General features: G+C 39.2%; 2 protein-coding genes across 5 annotated transcripts in view; both read right to left on the reverse strand.

Annotated features, from left to right (window-relative positions):
• Positions 1 to 180: 180 nt before the first annotated feature.
• im:7147486 (uncharacterized) lies at positions 181 to 7,072 on the reverse strand. 2 transcript variants are annotated; one of them, XM_058747663.1, is made up of 2 exons: positions 6,929 to 7,072; positions 181 to 5,281 (listed from the first exon to the last, which is right to left on the reverse strand). In XM_058747663.1, exon 2 carries the CDS (start codon positions 5,199 to 5,201, stop codon positions 1,359 to 1,361), a length of 3,843 nt encoding a protein of 1,280 aa, XP_058603646.1. In that variant the 5' UTR covers positions 5,202 to 5,281; positions 6,929 to 7,072; the 3' UTR covers positions 181 to 1,358. The 2 variants fall into 2 exon arrangements, with proteins under 2 accessions (XP_058603646.1, XP_058603647.1); XM_058747664.1 differs by lacking the exon at positions 6,929 to 7,072 and adding an exon at positions 6,508 to 6,782.
• Positions 7,073 to 9,856: 2,784 nt separating this feature from the next.
• znf1035 (zinc finger protein 1035) overlaps positions 9,857 to 18,872 on the reverse strand; it is a 43,266-nt gene continuing 34,250 nt past the window's right edge. For all 3 annotated transcript variants that reach the window (XM_058748228.1, XM_058748229.1, XM_058748230.1), the window contains one exon: positions 9,857 to 18,855. In XM_058748228.1, coding sequence (XP_058604211.1) covers positions 10,659 to 18,818 — 8,160 coding nt within the window. In that variant the 5' untranslated portion in view covers positions 18,819 to 18,855 and the 3' untranslated portion in view covers positions 9,857 to 10,658. The remainder of the gene's footprint in view (positions 18,856 to 18,872) is intronic.

Genomic DNA, 18,872 nt, shown 5'->3' on the forward strand with positions numbered 1-18,872 from the left:
ATAAATAAATAAATGTTAATTCATTCTAGTTAGACAGCATTTAACGCACAACATATGATGAAAGTCATACCATCAATAGCATATAAAGGCTGGGTATAGGTATGAATTTTATTCGTTTTTATTAACAGTTTAAAAAAATACAACATTAAAATGTTTAATAAAACAAAGTGTTTTGACACACATGGTAAACAAATTACTCCTGCAGAAATGGTTTAAAATTAAATATGAAATTATACATGAAAATATGAATTTCTAAATAAAACATGAAACTATAAATGATTATGGCAATTAAAATTACTGTACATGTCGTGACAAAGAGAAGATTAGGGCTGATCTGATGCTGCATTTCATTTACACAGAAATGAGTATCGTGTTGAAATGAGTATCATTAACAGGCATCACAAACAATTAACAATATTTACATAATGTATTAATCAAAGTTAATTGTTTGTTCCTAATACAGATTACGAACTGATATTATTTTACTTATTTGTATGGTAAAAATGCAGGCCTACTAGTATATATAGAATTTATTTTATCCTTGCAAAATGTAAAAACCTGTTTTTCATGTTTGCTATTGTGTAAACTAAATTTAACATACAGAAACTTTGTATTGAAAGTGTTGTCAAAATAATCTTTACACAAGCACTAAAGAACTCCTACCACATATGACAATTAAAACACAATTCTGACATTTTTGTATCCCTCCCGAGGCTTTGTATCAAATGCAAATTTTACATTGTTGACTGAGCACTCTGCCTAAAGCAGCTCATGTATTTATTTGTTCAGTCCTCCATCAGATTTACTACTTAATCAGCTCACCAAATCAATCTTTTATCATTTAGATGTGTCCAGCAAGTTTCACTATTAATAGCAACATTTAGCACAATATAAAACCCTCTTAAATGAACATGTGTGCATGACCACACCTGTTATTGGTTTATTGGAGACTCAGAAATGTGTCACTATTGTGTTTATTGATGCAACGTAGGACATGTTTACATCAAAATGTACAGTACACTAATACACATTGGCTACCTTAAAAACAGCTATCAACTGTTCTATTTTACATTTATACAGTGCATTCGCCAAAAATCTTTCTGTTTGTTTTGAAGAAGAAAAAATCTGTATTCAATAGATGAATTAAATTAAGGCAACATCAATGAAATACAGAGGAAGCTGAACAATGTATTAACAAGACATAAAAACCTGTTACACTACTGATCAGATATGAAACTTTAACTATTCAAAATCATTTTTACTACTAAATGGTATAATGTACTCAACAGGTGTTGCCTTATGACTTCTTTTTCATCATTTTGATTGCATATACAGCAATAAAGGCAAGCAGCAGATGTTCACAGGAAAGGTATCGGTTTCTGCTCTAGAGCATCTTCTGTGTCATTATTTGTTGTTGTTGTTGGTGGTGGTGATGGTGGTGTTTCAGGCAATGGCCCTAATATGCGATGAACTCTCCTCCTATGATTTCTAAGGGACACTGCGTCAGGATAGCTGCGCTGGCAAATCTGACATTTATATAGATTGTGTTGAGCGATTCCCCTCGACAGCTCATGACCTTCCACTATATGATGAACCCTCCTTCTGTGGTTTCGGAGGGACTGTTCATCTGGATAGCTGCATGGGCAAATGTGGCACTGAAACTGACTGGGAGTGATGTTTTGCTCAGTTCCCTTTGATGGCAGAAACACACCACCCACAATATGATGCACTCTTCTTCGGTGGTTTTTCAAAGATTTGATGTTAGGATAGGAGCGGTCACATATCTGACATTGAAACGGTCCAGAACGGACCGGTTCTACGGTACTCCGATTAGTTTGTTTCGGCTGTTTAGGCCGATGAACTTTCCTCAAGTGATCCTTCAGGGACTGAAGCTTTGGATAGTAGCGAAGACAAATGTGACATTGAAAAGGAGTAGATGGACTGGTTTGTGCACCTGCTTGATGCAACTGTTCTTGTGCATCCTTCGCTGGCCTCATTCCGCTGTTGATTCGATGAACGTTTCTTTTATGCTCCTCGAGTGCCTGAGGGGTTGGACAGTTCTGGTCACAAATCTGACATGTTAAGACAGATTGCCTGCTGTGTGAGACCAGGTGTCTCTTGAGCCCATCTAGACAACTGAACCAACGCACACACACCGGGCACCGAATAGGTTTAAATGCGGGTTTACAGGTATTGCTTTGAATGTGAACTTTAAGCATCAATGGGCTTTGGAATGTTGTACCACAACGAGAGCAGGTGTGTTTCTTCTGACCTGCAGTATCGCCAGTACAACGCAACCGTATGTGTCTTAACAAGGAACTGCGGAGACTGAAGTTCTTTTTGCATTTATGGCAAGTCAGTGCCTCAGGAAATGGCCTGTTGTTCAAATGTTGAGGTGCCAAGAGTCCAGGCGGTTGGGCTTTTATGTTATGCTCAGAAAAACCTTGAGACTGTTGCGGCCGAGTCGGAGCTCGTGATGGTAGCGCTTGGGAAAATGAATGAGGCTGTTGCTGGGCAGCTCTTTGCTCACTTGCAGAGCTTTGAGATTGGTGCAACTGCTGATGTGCTTCAAAATCCATCCAGGACTGCAGGTTCTCACCACAGTGTGGACAAATGTAGGACTCCTGCGCATGCTGTTGCAGGTGTTCGAAGAGAAGTCGAGGACAAGTGAACGAAGCTCCGCATTCGCACGTCACTCTTCTTGGGAGCACAGACGGAAGTGACATGATCCCCCAGTTTCTGTTAGTGCTAGTATTCTGAGTGATTTCTTGTCGGACTGCTTGGTTTTCTGTAGATGGTGACAGGACGAATAAGTTTTCCTGAGCTGCAGGTGTTTTAGGCTCCATGGTTCTGTTACTTACTACTGAATCAGTGTTTGTTGCAGGATGGCACTTCCTTCGATGCATATTCATATTGTCTTTGCGGCTAAAGAACTTACCACACTGAGGACATGGAAACCTTTTAATCGGCCCAGCTGTATTAGATGATGTAACATTTTGCTGCTTTAACTTTCTTGCCCCACAAATCTTCAAGTGCTCCTTTAGAGTAAACAGGCGGGAATAGCTTCTCTGGCACCCGTTGCAAACAAACCTCTTCAGGCCTTTGTTAGTCACATGCACCTGAAAGCCATTACTAGGTCCTGCTGACTTCATTTCCTTGTCCTCATGAGGCTCTACAATGACAACATCCTCAGCTTCATCAGAGTCATCTTTAATCAAATCTGTCAAATCATCCTCATCCGAGTCGTTTTGATCCACATCTATCAGTACATCAATTTCCGCATCATCCAAAGGCATGGTCCACTGCTTTTCAACCAATTTATCTCTTTCCTCTTGTTTTACTTCAACTATGTTGGCTGGTACTTCAACAGAGTTTTTAGTTGATTCAGTTGGTTTGGAGTTAGAAACACTGGCAAAGACTGACTCGAGGGTTTTTGGGGGATTTAGCTGGTCCTTCAACTGCATCTTCAGCCCAGTCTGATCTTTCTTGCCGATAGGAAGTTCTGTGTTCTGTTCCTCAATCTTTATCGGCTCTGTGCCTACGCCAATATTTATATGCTGTGTTGACATCTGATTTGTTTTCGAGTTTAGGACAGCTCTATTGCACTCCTCCAAGTTTTGAAGTTTGACATTACCGCTGGTGCCTACAGTGGTCGTGGATTTCAAAGAAGCTTTACACGGACAGTTGTGCTTTTTGAGGCTGCGCATGCGTGTGTAGCCACGCTTGCATAAAGAACAGTAGAACATTTTTTCTGCCTGTTGAGCTGTAGGGCTGATTGGTTTCAGAGACATTTTTCCCATCAAAGGTTGATGGTTTCTAGAAAATCCATCAAAGCAGACATGGCTTTCTGGGACGGAGATTACGGTTATCACAAATTGTTGACAACAAAGACAAAATTTAACTCTTTCTTTTTTATGCAGGGCATGATGCATTATCAACGTGTCTAAGTCTTGGAAAACCCTACGGCAGAGTCTGCACTGATGTCTGCCTTCCACATTGTCCCGGCCAAAAAGTTTTTGACGAGTCTCAAGAACCACTACAGGACAGAGAGTTTGTGTCACAGATATAATCTTGCTCTTCTTAGGCAACATCTTTGCAGTTTTCACACCGACCACTGTGTTTTCTTTTTTAATCTTTGATTGATTCTCCAGTGGCTTGGGTTTTGGTATTGTCATGGTGATCGCAGGTTGCATTGGTGCTCTCGGTGAAGCTTTTCTGGGCGGCAAGTTCCTCTGTTTCATTTGGATGGGTTGTCTATGACTCGTGTAAGCAGATGCTAGCATCTTCAGGATTGATTTCTTATTAAATGTAGCTGAATCTTCACCAGATTCTGGTGATTTCTCATCGTCTTGCACAGAATGGTTTACCACGTTGGAGGTTGTTAAAGCATCACTGTCTTGCTCAGGTAACTGCACTTGCTCTTCGGTCACAGGGTGGGATTCAGATGGCTTCAAGATGTTGCTGTCCATGTCTGCATATTCGTTGCCGTCCATGTCTTCAGATTCGTTGCCGTCCATGTCTGCAGGTTCGTTGCCGTCCATGTCTGCAGGTTCGTTGCCGTCCATGTCTGCAGGTTCGTTGCCGTCCATGTCTGCAGGTTCGTTGCCATCCATGTCTGCAGGTTCGTTGCCATCCATGTCTGCAGGTTCGTTGCCATCCATGTCTGCAGGTTCGTTGCTGTCCATGTCTGCAGATTCGTTGGATTCGTTCTCCTTGATGTCAGTGTTTGAATTAAGAGGTGGACTTTGTGCAAGGGGTTTTTCATTGGAATGGGATGGTGAAAGACTGTGAAAAACTTGGTCTGAGACAGGACGGCTGGAGTATGTTTTGCTATCTGGCATGACTAGAATACTCTCCAAATCTGATTTGACCTTGTCTTCTGACCCATGTTGTTTTTTGTGGTCTTCAAGAGCTGTAAGTCCACTAAACTCCTCGCCACAGTCACATATGTAGGTGTGGACTGGAGATGCTGGAGTGGGCAACATTACACAGTGGTGTTTTTCAAGGAGATCCTTGCTTGCAAATAAGCTTCCACAGCTGACACAAGTAGGTAGTGCTGATTCTGGCTGTTGAGAGATTTCACTTGCATGAGACGCTTGGTGCACCAGGAGTGATGCCAAATTATGAAAAGTAGCTGAACATGCCACACAGCTGTATGTTTTAGGACTTCCAGTAGACCTTGTTTCTTGAAGTCCAAGCATTTTGTAGGCGCCAGATGATTCCTCTGCCAATGTTTAATTTAAGAAGTGATACCAACGTTTTTGTTATAGTTTAGAATCTCCTAAAAAGAAAGCAGACAAACAACATTAGTGGCATAGCATGAGTTTAAATGTTTTCACTTCAGAAATAAATCATGAAATGTTGTATTTACATATGATGTCATGTTCAGGGCCCTGTGAGCACTTCCGGGTTAGTTACAAAAAAAAAAAAAAATTAACAGTTTAATTAGATTACTGTACTAATTACTTTATTTAAAAAGTATTGCATTACTTATTACGTTTTAAATCCCATATCAGCCTCAACCAGCACAATAGAAGGACAGACATGAAACTGCTCTTTTAATCCTTTCAAATAAATAAAATACCATTCATTAGTATTTAATAGGAGAAAGTTACATCATAAACATACATTTTAACATTAAAAATTTTGATGGTCAATCCATTATTTTATATAGAATTGTTCAATAATGTATACAGTATTTAATGTAATGTAATTACAACAGAAGTAATTGTAATTAAATGACCAAAAAATTAAGAGTAATCCATTTCAAGGGTAAAGGTAATTAAATTACAGTAATTAATTAACACTGCCTGCATGGGAGTTCAGTGATGTTTCGAAACAAAAGACAATTCTGTAATGCAGTCCTAAAAATGGAATTACTTTGTACAGAGTAATTTTATATTTCAGCACATTTCGGATGAAATGAAAAAATTAAACTAGCATAAAAAATAAATTAAAAAACCCCCCTCTTCACTCTGTTTTCTAGGATGCATGAAATTGAAATATAATGTATACAGTAAAACAATATTCAATACAATAACAATGAGTTTTTACATTATAATTATTATTTAAACAATATCACATAACTTGTGTTATGTTGTTTAAATACTGAACATTTCTTGATATCCATGACATGTATTTTTTAGTGCTTTTTTACTTTGTGTAGAAGCATCATGAATACAAAGATAACATTTCTAAAAACTCGGCACCTGTGATTTTAACTAGCCTATATATTTGGTACAAAAAAAAAAAAAAAAATCTCTTAAAATCACGTATCGTATGCAACCTCTCACATACAACTGTCAGTGACTTCATGCATATTTAAATGAGAAAACTAATTTCTCCTTAGAAAACTCAGCTAGTTCAAACAAAATTGCTGCACCGCTTTCGTTTTGAAGTAAAGTGTTATTCGTTATACACAGCCAAGGTTCCAAATGTAGCAACAATAGAGGCAGAAAAATTGGCAAGCCTGCTCATGCTTCAATTTTGATAGGCCTGGTCACTTACCGTGGAACTTCACTCAAATGTTTAAATAAACGCTGTTTCACAACAATTATTCCCAACACAAGGGTAATCTGCAGACTACTCGTCGATTTAGTTTTAGTCGAAATTATAAAATGAGCGTGAATATAATCTAACACATGCTAATAACAAGCAATGCAATGGATGCTGCAGATTTAGCACGCTCTTCAGACATAAACAGATATAACCATATAACTAGCCTGCAACATCTCAACGTTGAATTACATCGCTTTACAAAATCAAACGCGCTTTATAGCTACATCTTGAGCGATTCAGTGCATGCGAAACATGTCATTCGCGTGCTGCACAAGGGAATTGAATGACAAAAACAGGAGCTAAGGACTGTATGCATGAAATAAAAACGAACCATAACAAATTCCTCAAACAGTTACTAGCTTGCACTCACCTTGGGAAAGTACGATTTGCAAACTTGCATGATTTTAATGAAAGAAGTGATTTATTTTCAATCCGAAAACGCGGTATGTATTTTGCACCGTTTCTGTAGAGACGTGTAATTCCCGCCGTTTACTATAGAGGGCAGTATCTCTGAGCGCTCACTCCCATTCCCCATATGTAAGGCTTAAATATACTGCCATCAACTGGTGTGAGGGACTGGTGAACACTACACTTGCCTTATTAAATAAAAAAATATTACTAATAACAGGTAGGTTTAATCCATTTTGGATTACTTGATAAACACCAAAAATACTGAATAGCTATATACACATTTCTTTATTAGCTATATGGTTTATTTGAAAACTGTAAAAAATGATTTAGCAATTATCTACATAATTATCTATAATTTTATTTGTAGAGGTCAACAAAACGATGTAGCTAGCTTTGTGTTGGAAATGTGTTTATATTATTAAATTTATACATACAATGACAAATCGTCAACTCAAGATATATCTGGTCAGTTGACAATTTAGAAGATGATTATTTGAGGAACCATATGTAAAATTTCCTTAAATCAATCCAATAAAAAGAAATGCAAAACTGAAGTAACTGGTGACAGAGGTTTTACTTTTAATGAATACTGTAATACCAAGGCCAGATTCACTACACACTCTGAATCTTGAGCCAAATGTCTTAAGAGGCATATACTGTAGACACATTGACCTGTAGATATAGCTGCTATAGATTCACAATTACAAGACACATTAAAAACCTCAGTAGGGGCTGTAATTAACCGAGAGATGCTGAAATTCCTAATCCAATGTCTCCATAATTGATAATATTAAAGGTCCAAAGAGCAGCATGATCTGTAAAAAAAAAAAAAAAAACATCAAAGTGTATGTGTAATATATATATATATATATACATACATATACACACACATATATACACACACACACATATATACAGGTGCTGGTCATATAATTAGAATATCATCAAAAAGTTGATTTATTTCACTAATTCCATTCAAAAAGTGAAACTTGTATATTATATTCATTTATTACACACAGACTGATATATTTCAAATTTTTATTTCTTTTAATTTTGATGATTAGAGCTTACAGCTCATGAAAGTCAAAAATCAGTATCTCAAAATATTAGAATATTACTTAAGACCAATACAAAGAAAGGATTTTTAGAAATCTTGACCAACTGAAAAGTATGAAAATGAAAAGTATGAGCATGTACAGCACTCAATACTTAGTTGGGGCTCCTTTTGCCTGAATTACTGCAGCAATGCGGCGTGGCATGGAGTCGATCAGTCTGTGGCACTGCTCAGGTGTTATGAGAGCCCAGGTTGCTCTGATAGTGGCCTTCAGCTCTTCTGCATTGTTGGGTCTGGTGTCTCTCATCTTCCTCTTGACAATACCCCATAGATTCTCTATGGGGTTCAAATGAAATCAGCATCTCCATAAAGCTTGTCTACAGAAGGAAGCATGAAGTGCTCTAAATTTTCCTGGTAGATGGCTGCGTTGACTGTGGACTTCAGAAAACAGTGAACCAACACCAGCAGATGACATGGCAGCCCAAATCATCACTGACTGTGGAAACTTCACACTGGACTTCAAGCAACATGGATTCTGTGCCTCTCCACTCTTCCTCCAGACTCTGGGACCTTGATTTCCAAATGAAATATAAAATTTACTTTCATCTGAAAAGAGGACTTTGGACCACTGAGCAACAGTCCAGTTCTTTTTCTCCACAGCCCAGTTAAGATGCTTCTGACGTTGTCTCTGGTTCAGAAGTGGCTTGGTAGCCCTTTTCCTGAAGACGTCTGAGCGTGGTGACTCTTGATGCACTGACTCCAGCTTCAGTTCTCTCCTTGTGAAGCTCTCCCAAGTGTTTGAATCGGCTTTGCTTGACTTTATTCTCAAGCTTGCGGTCATCCCTGTTGCTTGTGCACCTTTTCCTACCCAAATTCTTCCTTCCAGTCAACTTTGCATTTAATATGCTTTGATACAGCACTCTGTAAACAGCCACACCTTTCAGTAATGACCCTCTGTGACTTACCCTCTTTGTGGAGGGTGTCAGTGTTCATCTTCTGGATCATTGCCAAGTCAGAAGTCTTCCCCATTATTGTGGTTTCAAAGAACAAGAGATACCCAGAATTTATACTGTAGGGATGGTCATTTATTCAAACTCAAATGTAAATATTCTAATATTTTGAGATACTGATTTTTGACTTTCATGAGCTATAAGCTCTAATCATCAAAATTAAAAGAAATAAACATTTGAAATATATCAGTCTGTGTGTAATGAATGAATATAATATACAAGTTTCACTTTTTGAATGGAATTAGTGAAATCAACTTTTTGGTGATATTCTAATTATATGACCAGCACCTGTATATACATACATATATATATATATATATACACACACACACATACATACATACACATATATATATATATATAAACTTTACAGATCATGCTGATTTTTGGACCTTTATTACCAATTATGGTTATGGAGACTAAACATTATAGATCATTTAACTTTATCTAGACTAATATATGTTTTTGAGTAAGTCATTTTTTTTTTTTTTTCCCCCCCAACTGTTTGTAAGTGGTGAACCCCTTTTAGGACTACCATCTAGGTTTCAGGCACTATGGAGGGGTATTTTAATCACATACATACCTGACAGTGAGGTTGGCCTCCAGTCATTATTACAAAACCTAATTTCCAGTATGAGAACAATCCTGTATAACATACAAGCTTATACTTGCAATCAGATTCACAGCAAGCTACTGACTGTTGACTTTATTATAAATTAATGACCTCAGTGAGGCTATATTTAAGTGAATATAAAATGTGGTACATTGTGACCGGTTTCCTCAAATCCTTCCAAAAGTGAAAGAAACTGCTCAAACAACAAAACAGATGTAAATGTTTTTACTAGTTGAAGGAATTCTCAACATTGCCATATAAAAGTAAAACTAAACATTAGGTTTTCATAGGCATATATGTCATCACTACTGTAGATTAAAACACATACAGAATGGATACAGAATTATCAAGCCCTAAGTTTACATTTTTTGAGGGAAGCCATTTAAGTTAGACTCCTCTCAAGAAAAAGGTAAATCTGGATTTTTATGTAACATTAACTCAAAAGGCATTCACTTCGTATATAACTGTGTAATAACCCCTTAACTCAACCTTAAATGTTTACATAATTTTTTTTTTTTTTTTTTTTTTTAAAACATGGCTGGGCATTACTATGAAACATTAACATTAATCTACAGATTTCCTCTAACTTTCATAAGGATATTTAAAGCAAGATCAAAATTGGAGGAATGATGCAGGATTTACTATACATCCTTGTGAACTGTACTGTGGATCGTTAACATCTCCAACAGCTTCATTCATGCACATATGCCTATAGTTCCACACATCATCTAGATTACATTAAATTTACATCAGTCTGAGTACTGTACAAAGAAAAATTAGTGAGCAGTTCACAGAACTGTAGAACAGAGCAGATTGCATGAACATTAACAGACCAATTCTGAACTAGGGTAAAACACCAATATCATATTTCAAAGTGGATAAAAGCAGTTAGGCCTAAGTAAAAACAACAATGAATTGTATGTACAGTTTATCTTAACAAATAACGTTCAGAAAACTGAATGATTTTGAATAACCTGCATTGCAGGAAACTGAGCCATCAGTAATTTGACCTTCATTCATTTACTGAGCTTTGATAGGGAAAATGGGTTGATGATTGGGACTGAAGAGATTCTGTAGAAGCAGCACCATGAGTCCTCTGATGTTCCTCCAAAAGATTTAGAAAAGCAAAGGCTTTGTCACATTCTGTGCATTCATAGACCACTTGTCCTACATGGGTTTCTTGATGCTTTTGCAAATGAGCAAACATTGTGAAGGATTTATAGCACATATCGCACCGGTACTCTCGGTTGTCCTCACTCAGGTTTAGATGTTCAGCATGTTTTCTTTTATGTTTTGCGAGATCATTTGCTGTAAGGTAGGTTCTACTGCATATTGGGCACTGGTGTTGCCTTTTTGCATCATGCATTTTACAGTGAGTCACAAGAGCCGGCTCTGTTTTAAAGGATTCGGAGCACACTTCACACTGGTAAGGGCGTTCACTGTGTATCTGCTGGTGCTGTGTAAGATACCGTTTCTTCGTAAAGCCTTTTTTACAAACCAAGCACTTGAAAGGACGCGGATCCTCGTGATGCTTTTTATGATGCTCCATTAAACTGCTATTGGAGGAGAACCGTCTTTTACAGATAGGACAAATAATGAAGTCTTCTCCAACATCAACCTCTTCCTCTTCTTCATCACCCGTTTGAAAACTAGTGCCTGAACTCTGCTTCTTGGAGGAAGAGAGAGATGGCTCTGAACGGTGCTTTTCTGAAAAGGTCACATTTCTATTACCACAGTGGTGTTTGCGGAAAACATCACTTCCAAGAAAGCTGTCTCCGCATTCCGTGCATTCATACTGAGTAGCAGCAGTCAAATGGCATTGTTCATGTTCATCAAGGTCTTTCTTAGTGGGAAAAGTCATATTACAAACACTGCACATGTGAGAATGAACAGAGAGGTGATTTGCAAGGTCCAAAGCTTGGTAAAAACTCTCTGGACATATGGGGCACTGGTAAATTTTGTCACGCTTCACAGGTTCCACACGGCTCATCTTTTCACTGGTAGGAAAGTTAGTGTCCTTGGAAGCTTTTTCATTCCCATGGCTTCGTAAATGATTGAGAAAAAGGTGGTGGTGGGTGAAGCTCATGCTGCAATGATTACACTGATAAGATCGGGGTCCCGTCAACTGATGGCTGAGCTGATGCTTTTTCAGGTGTGAACCGTGTAAAAAATGCTTGTTGCATTCAGGACACGAGTATGGCCGCTCTTTTGCTGGATTGCAGCCATGTTCCGAGAGCTGTTCTGGATCTGGAAATCTTACTTGACAAATTCCACAGCGATACTTGTACTGCTCAACATTACTTGTGATGCCAGGGGTCACTTGCTTTGTTTGAGGTGGTTTGGGGGGAATCAATGGTGGAAGCTCTTCTTCTTGCTCTGTGTGCATCTTGCGATGCTCCGCCCGACTTGTTTTGCAGGAAAAGGTTTCATCACAAAGGTCACATGGAAAGTTTTCATCACGGTGGGTAACCATGTGCTCAGCCAATTCTGTTGAGCGTGTAAAGCTCAGGTGACACTTTGTACAGCGGTGAGGACGCTTTCTGATATGCGTTTGCTTGTGTTTACGCAGGCTGAAGAGCGAGACAAAACCTTTACCGCACATTTGACACTGAAATTCTGACTTGTGGCACCGCTGATGCTGTTGCAAGTTCGCGTGCTGAAAAAAGCACTTGCCACATTCTTCACACTCGAAGGGTTTTTCGCCAAGATGACATCTTTGATGATCCTCAAGATTTTCTGATGTTAAGAATGTTTTACCACAAACATGGCAAGGAAAGTACGGTGCTGAATCGGAGTCATTGTCGCTGTCATCTTCATCTTCAAAATTTCTGGAGTCTTCCTCATCTGATTCCTGACTTGCACTGCCAGAAGATTTTTTCAATTCGTTATCAGCGAGGGTTTTGATAAAATCCTCTTTGTGTTTTATTTTGCAGTGCTTCATGTATGACTTTTTTAACATATAGGTTTTGTCACATGGTTCACACCTATATACTTCAGGCTGCTCCGTTCTTGCTTTCACACTAGATTCTTTTGAGTTGGGTGGTTGTGCATACAAATGAGCCATCCTATGGTGAATGGTCAGGGCTTTAGCAGTCAAAAACCGCATCTTACAACTGTTACAGGCAAAGGGACGACTGGGGTCATGACAGGATCTATGAATGTCCAGGTCAGATGGAAAACGAAAACTCTTCAAACAAACTTTACAAGTATTATTCATCTTTTCATTATGCTGCATTTTCACATGCCTTTGCAATATACCAGCTTGAGCAAAGACTTTATTGCACACATGGCATCTGTGGATGTCTGATCTGCGCTCTTGATCCTCGCGGCCATGTTCCTCCAAATGACTTATGAGTCTCAGTCCATCGGTAAAACTCTGATCACATTCAGAACACTGATACTTGTGAAAAGACACATCTCCTTTCTCGCCATCATTTTCCTGGTCTTGATCTTTACATGAGAATTTAGTCTGTAGTACTCCAGTTCCTGTTGTATTAGAACCCTTGTTGAACACTAGAACAGTGTCGTTTAAATCACCTGCACTTTCCATTGCAGATCCATTATTTGAGATAAGTGTGTGACCTGTACATTTTCTCCTGTGCTTCTCCATAGTCTTTCTGGTCCAAAAACCAACATGACATTTTGTGCAAGAAAGAGGGTACACTCCCTTATGTATGCGCATGTGCATACCCAGGCCAGTGCTTCTGGAAAACCGCATGTTGCACTGTGGGCATTTAAGAGGCTTGATAAGGTCTGCGTTTGAACACGCACGTCGCTCTCGTGCATTTATCTGAGTGCTGCTTTCTTGGTTCTGCCCATACCCCTCATCAACCTGCTCTTGCTTTATGACCTGCATGTGACTTGATACCAGTTGCTGCTGATCGTTACTTTGTGGCTGATCAGATCTATGCTTCGCTAAAAAATGCTGCTGGAGCTGTGAGAACAATAAAAATCGGTCACTACAGTTAGCACAGGAAAAACCTTTTATCTTGGTGGGGCTCTTGTCTTTATTTACTGGTTGAGATGATCCGGATGATTTTGAGCTAATGACACACGTCTTCTGATGTACAGACAGTGCGTCCCGGGTAAACAGGTCACCACACTTATCACAAAGAATTTTTTCTTGATTTTCTCCCATTACACTGCATTTAGACAAGTGTCGTTTCAAATAGTCTGTTCTGATGAAATGCTCTCCACAGTTGGCACAGCCATATGGTTTTTCCCCTGTATGAAGACGTACATGTACCTTCAGTTGTCCCGATAGTTTAAAGCGTCGAGGGCAATACTGACATTGGTATTTAAATTTATTCATATAGTGCACCTGTATACGTTGCAGAAGTTTGGATGTTTCTCTACATGGTTGGGTTTGAACATCATTCTTGGCAGGCAGCATGCTTTCCTTTGAAATCTTTTTGCATCTGATTGTGAGGTTGTGCCTCCTCAAAGTCTTTTTAGAACTGTAAGTTTGGCCACATCTTTTGCAGGGAAAAGGTTTATCGGTAATGTGGAGCATGGCCATATGGCGCTTCAGATCACTCGAGGTGGACAACTGCTTTGAGCAAACTTTGCATTGCAATGTGTCACCATCTTCCTGAGTTTTGCTTTGGGGACTTGTGCTCAAGCTGTCGAGACTCATCTTTTCAACTCGTACCTCAAGTTGTCGCTTTCCTCTGCAGCGGGCTTGGTGCAGTTTTAAATGATCATAGCGTGAGAAACAACTTTCACAAGTCTTGCACCGGTAAGGCTTGACCTCTGTATGAGTGAGAATGTGGCGTCTTAGGTATCTGGCCCTCAAGAACGATTTAGTGCAAAATTTGCACTTAAATGTCTCACCATTTTCTCCAGGAACCACAGTGACCTCTTTCTGATTTTTTACTTCAGCAAACATTGATTTAATTTTCTCAGATCCTCTTAAACTCTCCAATCTACGTTCCTTGAGCAAACCATCACAAAAAGCTTCATGTTGTAAGTATCGATCCTCACTGTCAAATTTCTGTCCACAATGCATGCATGTATATGCAGTTTCCTTTGAATGAAGGGATATGTGTCTCTGGAGGAAACTGCTAGATCTGAAACATTTAAAGCATTGTGGACACTGCTGCTTAAATTTGCCCTTCTCATTTGTTCCTTTTCCCGTTTCGGTTTCACTTTCAGCTTTGTTCTGCTTGCCGCACTGCTTTTCGTGACCATTTCTGTAGTTTTTTCTAGTAAAAATTCTCCCACATTTTCTGCAAGCAGGTTTGATCTTGTCTCCATTGCAGAGTTCAACATGATCTTTAAATTTTCTTTTCCTGTAAAACTTCCCACACTTTGAACAAGGGAAAACTGTCTTGGCCAAGTGGGCTCTCTCATGGAGTTTTAAATTGTTTGGAAAACGAAATGAATGTGGGCAGTATGAGCAATTATAGACTTTGTTGGTCTTTTTTGAAGTGTCTACACTATGTTCTGCCTGTATTTGTTTGGTAATTGATGTTTGTAATGGAGGTGGTTGCTCCACTGTACATTTTTCCTGATGCAATTTAAGAACTTCCTTTCTATGGAAGTGCCTGCCACAAGTCAGACATGGAAAAGGCTTTTCACCAGTGTGAAGGCGGATGTGACGAATAAGTCCAGCACGACTTGAGAAATGGCGTTTGCAGAACTGACATTTGGATGCAGAAGGTCCAGGCATATGAGTTAAACAATGCTCGCTAAATGCCTTTGAGTCAACGAAGGCTTCTTGACAGAGACCACATTTGAACTCCTCTTTGTAAATTTCTTCTTGTGTAGCTTGGTCCTTTGGAGGGAGAAGTTCCTTAAGTTTGCGTCTCCTCTCATGCACAGCCACATGTCGAAGCAGAAATACTGGAAACTTGAATTGCAAAGGGCAATCAGGGCATTTAAGCATGCCTTTTTTTGGATGGGACTGTCTGTGTTTTAACAAATCTCCAATAGACGGCAGAACTTCCCAGCAAACAGAACACTGTACATTCCGCCTGTGCACATTTTTGTGAGCCATTAGGTGTCCATGCCTGGCAAAATTTTTACCACAGTCTAAACAGCGAAAAGGTTTGTTTCCTTTATGAAGTCGTAAGTGCTTTTTTAATGAGTCAGATGAAGCGAAGGCTCTTCCACAGAAGCGACAGGAGAAAGGAAGTCTTGCGTCTTTGTCAGCATTTTCTTGGCTAGATGGTCTTTCCACAGCAGAGCTTGAGTTTTTCAAATCAAGAGCATTACCATGTTTGTGTTTGACTGCCTTTTTGTCATGTCCAAGCAATTTATGCTTTGCTAGATGGCTGTAGTAACCAGACTTGCTAGAATACTCAGCTGGACAGAAAGTGCATTTGTACCGTGATGATTTTTGTATGGACATAGTCAATAGTGACTCTTTGTCTTCTTTTTTGGTATTAAGTTCCTCTAACTCTTTTCTGTTCTTTACCTTTCCTTTGGCTCTATAGAGTTTAAGCCTAATGCAAGTTTGCTTAATGTGTCTATTGCGGTTGCCGGCCACAGTAAACATATCTTTACACAAAGGGCATCGATACTTGTCACCAATCCTTCCTTTGCCTTTTTTCATGTATTCTTTGAGACACTGGTGACGCAAATGACGTGTCCGATTGTAGGAGTACTTGAAAATGCGAAAACAGATTGGACATTTAAACTTTGGTGGGAAGTTGCTATCTGGAACTGAAGATTTTTCATGTTGGACAATCTTTTCAGAACACTGCTCTCTTTTATGTTTGTTAAGATTCCAGGTATATTTGAATGCTTTTTCACAGTTGTCACACTTGAAGGGCTTCTCATCCGAGTGTGATCTAAGGTGTGCATTCAACTGCGCTCTGAGCCTGAAAGTCTTGCCACAAACTTGACAATGCATTTGTTCAGGTGATTGGCTTGTCTTGCACACATCCATTAGTTTCACAAAGCAATTACGAATTTCTACATTAGAGCCAACTGTTTCAACCATGTCTGGTATGTCGCTCTTTTCATGGATTGATTCTGAATGATCTGCAGTCTGTAAAAAAGGGTCTAGCATCAAAGGTGTGCATGTTGCTTTACGCTTGTGACTTTGACATTTGTGAGCATTAGGAAAGTATAATCCACAACAGTCACATCTATGATGTGTGACAACTCTGTGCTTCAGCTCATGTTCTTCATAATAAGCTTGTCGAACAAAGGACTTGCTACAGTACCTACACACGAATTTTGCTTTCTCCCCAGTTAGCACTTTGGTATACGAGGGGGATGATTTTTTCTTGTCATTAAGCTCGACTTTTCCACAGACGTGTTCTCCAGCCAATGTACCACCAGTGAAGTAACTTTCACAAGAGAGATCATACTGAGACTTGTGGAGAGAATGCATGCAGTGGTAGTGCTCAATTAGTTCATCTACACTTTGTGTTGACTCTTGGCACTCAAAGCAATGGTATTTTTTTCCATTACAAGCTCTTTTCTCAGTTGTCTTAAGGAGAACAACAGGCTGCAGTTTTCTCTTTTGGGTCTTTAAATATGATAAAGAATCTTTGTTTGTAATGGTACCATTGCCAGTCAGACATTTTTGCTGTCCAGGATCTAGGGAGGTCTTGGACATTTGGTCTGAACTGAGTATTGGTGGATCTTCTGGTGCATCAGTTCCCTCATCCATTTTATTTTTAGATTCAAAGGCAGTGTGATTAAACAGACTGCACTCATTGACTTTGTTTACATGTGCAGGTTCCGGGTGTTTCAGTTCCTCAGTGTTCTTCGCTGTACTTCTTAAACCAAAACAAGACTCAAGGAACCCAAAACTACTTCGCTCACCTTGTTCATCATCAGATGTAAAGAATTTCTGTCCTTCTAGCTGCGAAGAATTTCCATGGACAGGTTTTGAGGATGTGCTTTTAGGATTGTTTTTTTTGCTTTCCAATTGACAGCCATCAATAGATTTATTTCCATGTCCAGTTACCCAAATTGTCTCTTGAAAGTCAGGTTTTGAGGATCTGATTTTAGGACCTGGTTGATCGCTTTCCAATTGACAGCCATCAAGAGAATATTTTCCATTGCCAGATCTCTTAATTGTTTCTTGAAAGTTGGGCTTTGAGGATGTATTTTCAGGATTTGGGTTCATTACATCAAATTGGTAGTCACCAAGTGCACCTTTTCCATCACCAGAAATTACAAATGTCTTTTCAAGTTCAGGTTCTGATGATGTGTTTTCAGCATCTGGGGTTGTCCTTTCCAACTGGAAAACACTTAGTGAATCTATGGTTGAGGAAATGTTTTCATCCCCATTAAAATTCAATGAAGTATCAATATTTGCATGATTTGAGGCACAATTGGAACCACCCTGAGAGGTACCAAGCTCTTTGCAGTGATCCAAAAAACATTCCAAATCACAAGTCATTTCCCTTTCCTCAGTTTGCCCATCTTTTGACAAAGGCACTGCACCATTCATATTGTCCAAACCTTGTACTTCTGTAGATGGAACCTCTGCATTTGTAAGAAGTGACCCCTCACTACAGTCACTGCCAGTATGGTTTACACTTTCATTGCTCTCACCTGTGGTCACTGGAGGTCCAGTGTCCAGCTGTTGATTTATTTCAGTCATACCTGCTTCCACAATACTATGGCAGACCTCAGCAGAAGATAAGTGCATACTTGAATTCAGGTCTCCTTCCTCTGAAGGCTGACCAGCCTGGTTGCTACCCAAGGTAACATCAATGGATGAACTCAAATTGCAATCAAAATTTCCTTCTGTGTCAGAGCAGCTGCTAATATCTGAATATTCGACAAGATTATCATTTGCCTCAAAAGCAGGTACTAATATTGCCTTGTCAGAATGTGCTTCCAGTATGGATTCAACCTCTACTGAGTTAGGCAAGGGACAGGATATCATGCTAACAATATTTTCTCCTTCATCCCCTGGCTTATCTTGTTCAAGGTCATCTGAACTCATTACTTCTTGCCAAGATGATTCATAGCATGTGTGCTGCAGAGAACCAGACTCCAAGTCTTTTATGTCTGATTCAGAAATGTCTTGCAAATCCATCATGCTTGAAAAGTTCTCCTTCTCAATTAACTCTTCTATCTCATGAGCAAAGTTCTCGTCCGATTCCACTGGCATTCCATTACAGTCCATAGTTCCAATAGAATTTTCCGAGCTTTGGTTAGAGAGAATCTGTGCTTGCTGAAGTGCATTCCATGTTTGAGCCATCCTGGTGTTCTCCTCCCATGGGCTAATTCTCCTAATGCTGAAAGACAAATGTCC

The sequence above is a fragment of the Onychostoma macrolepis genome, chromosome 16, assembly GCF_012432095.1.
Source record: "Onychostoma macrolepis isolate SWU-2019 chromosome 16, ASM1243209v1, whole genome shotgun sequence".
Lineage (NCBI taxonomy): Eukaryota > Metazoa > Chordata > Actinopteri > Cypriniformes > Cyprinidae > Onychostoma > Onychostoma macrolepis.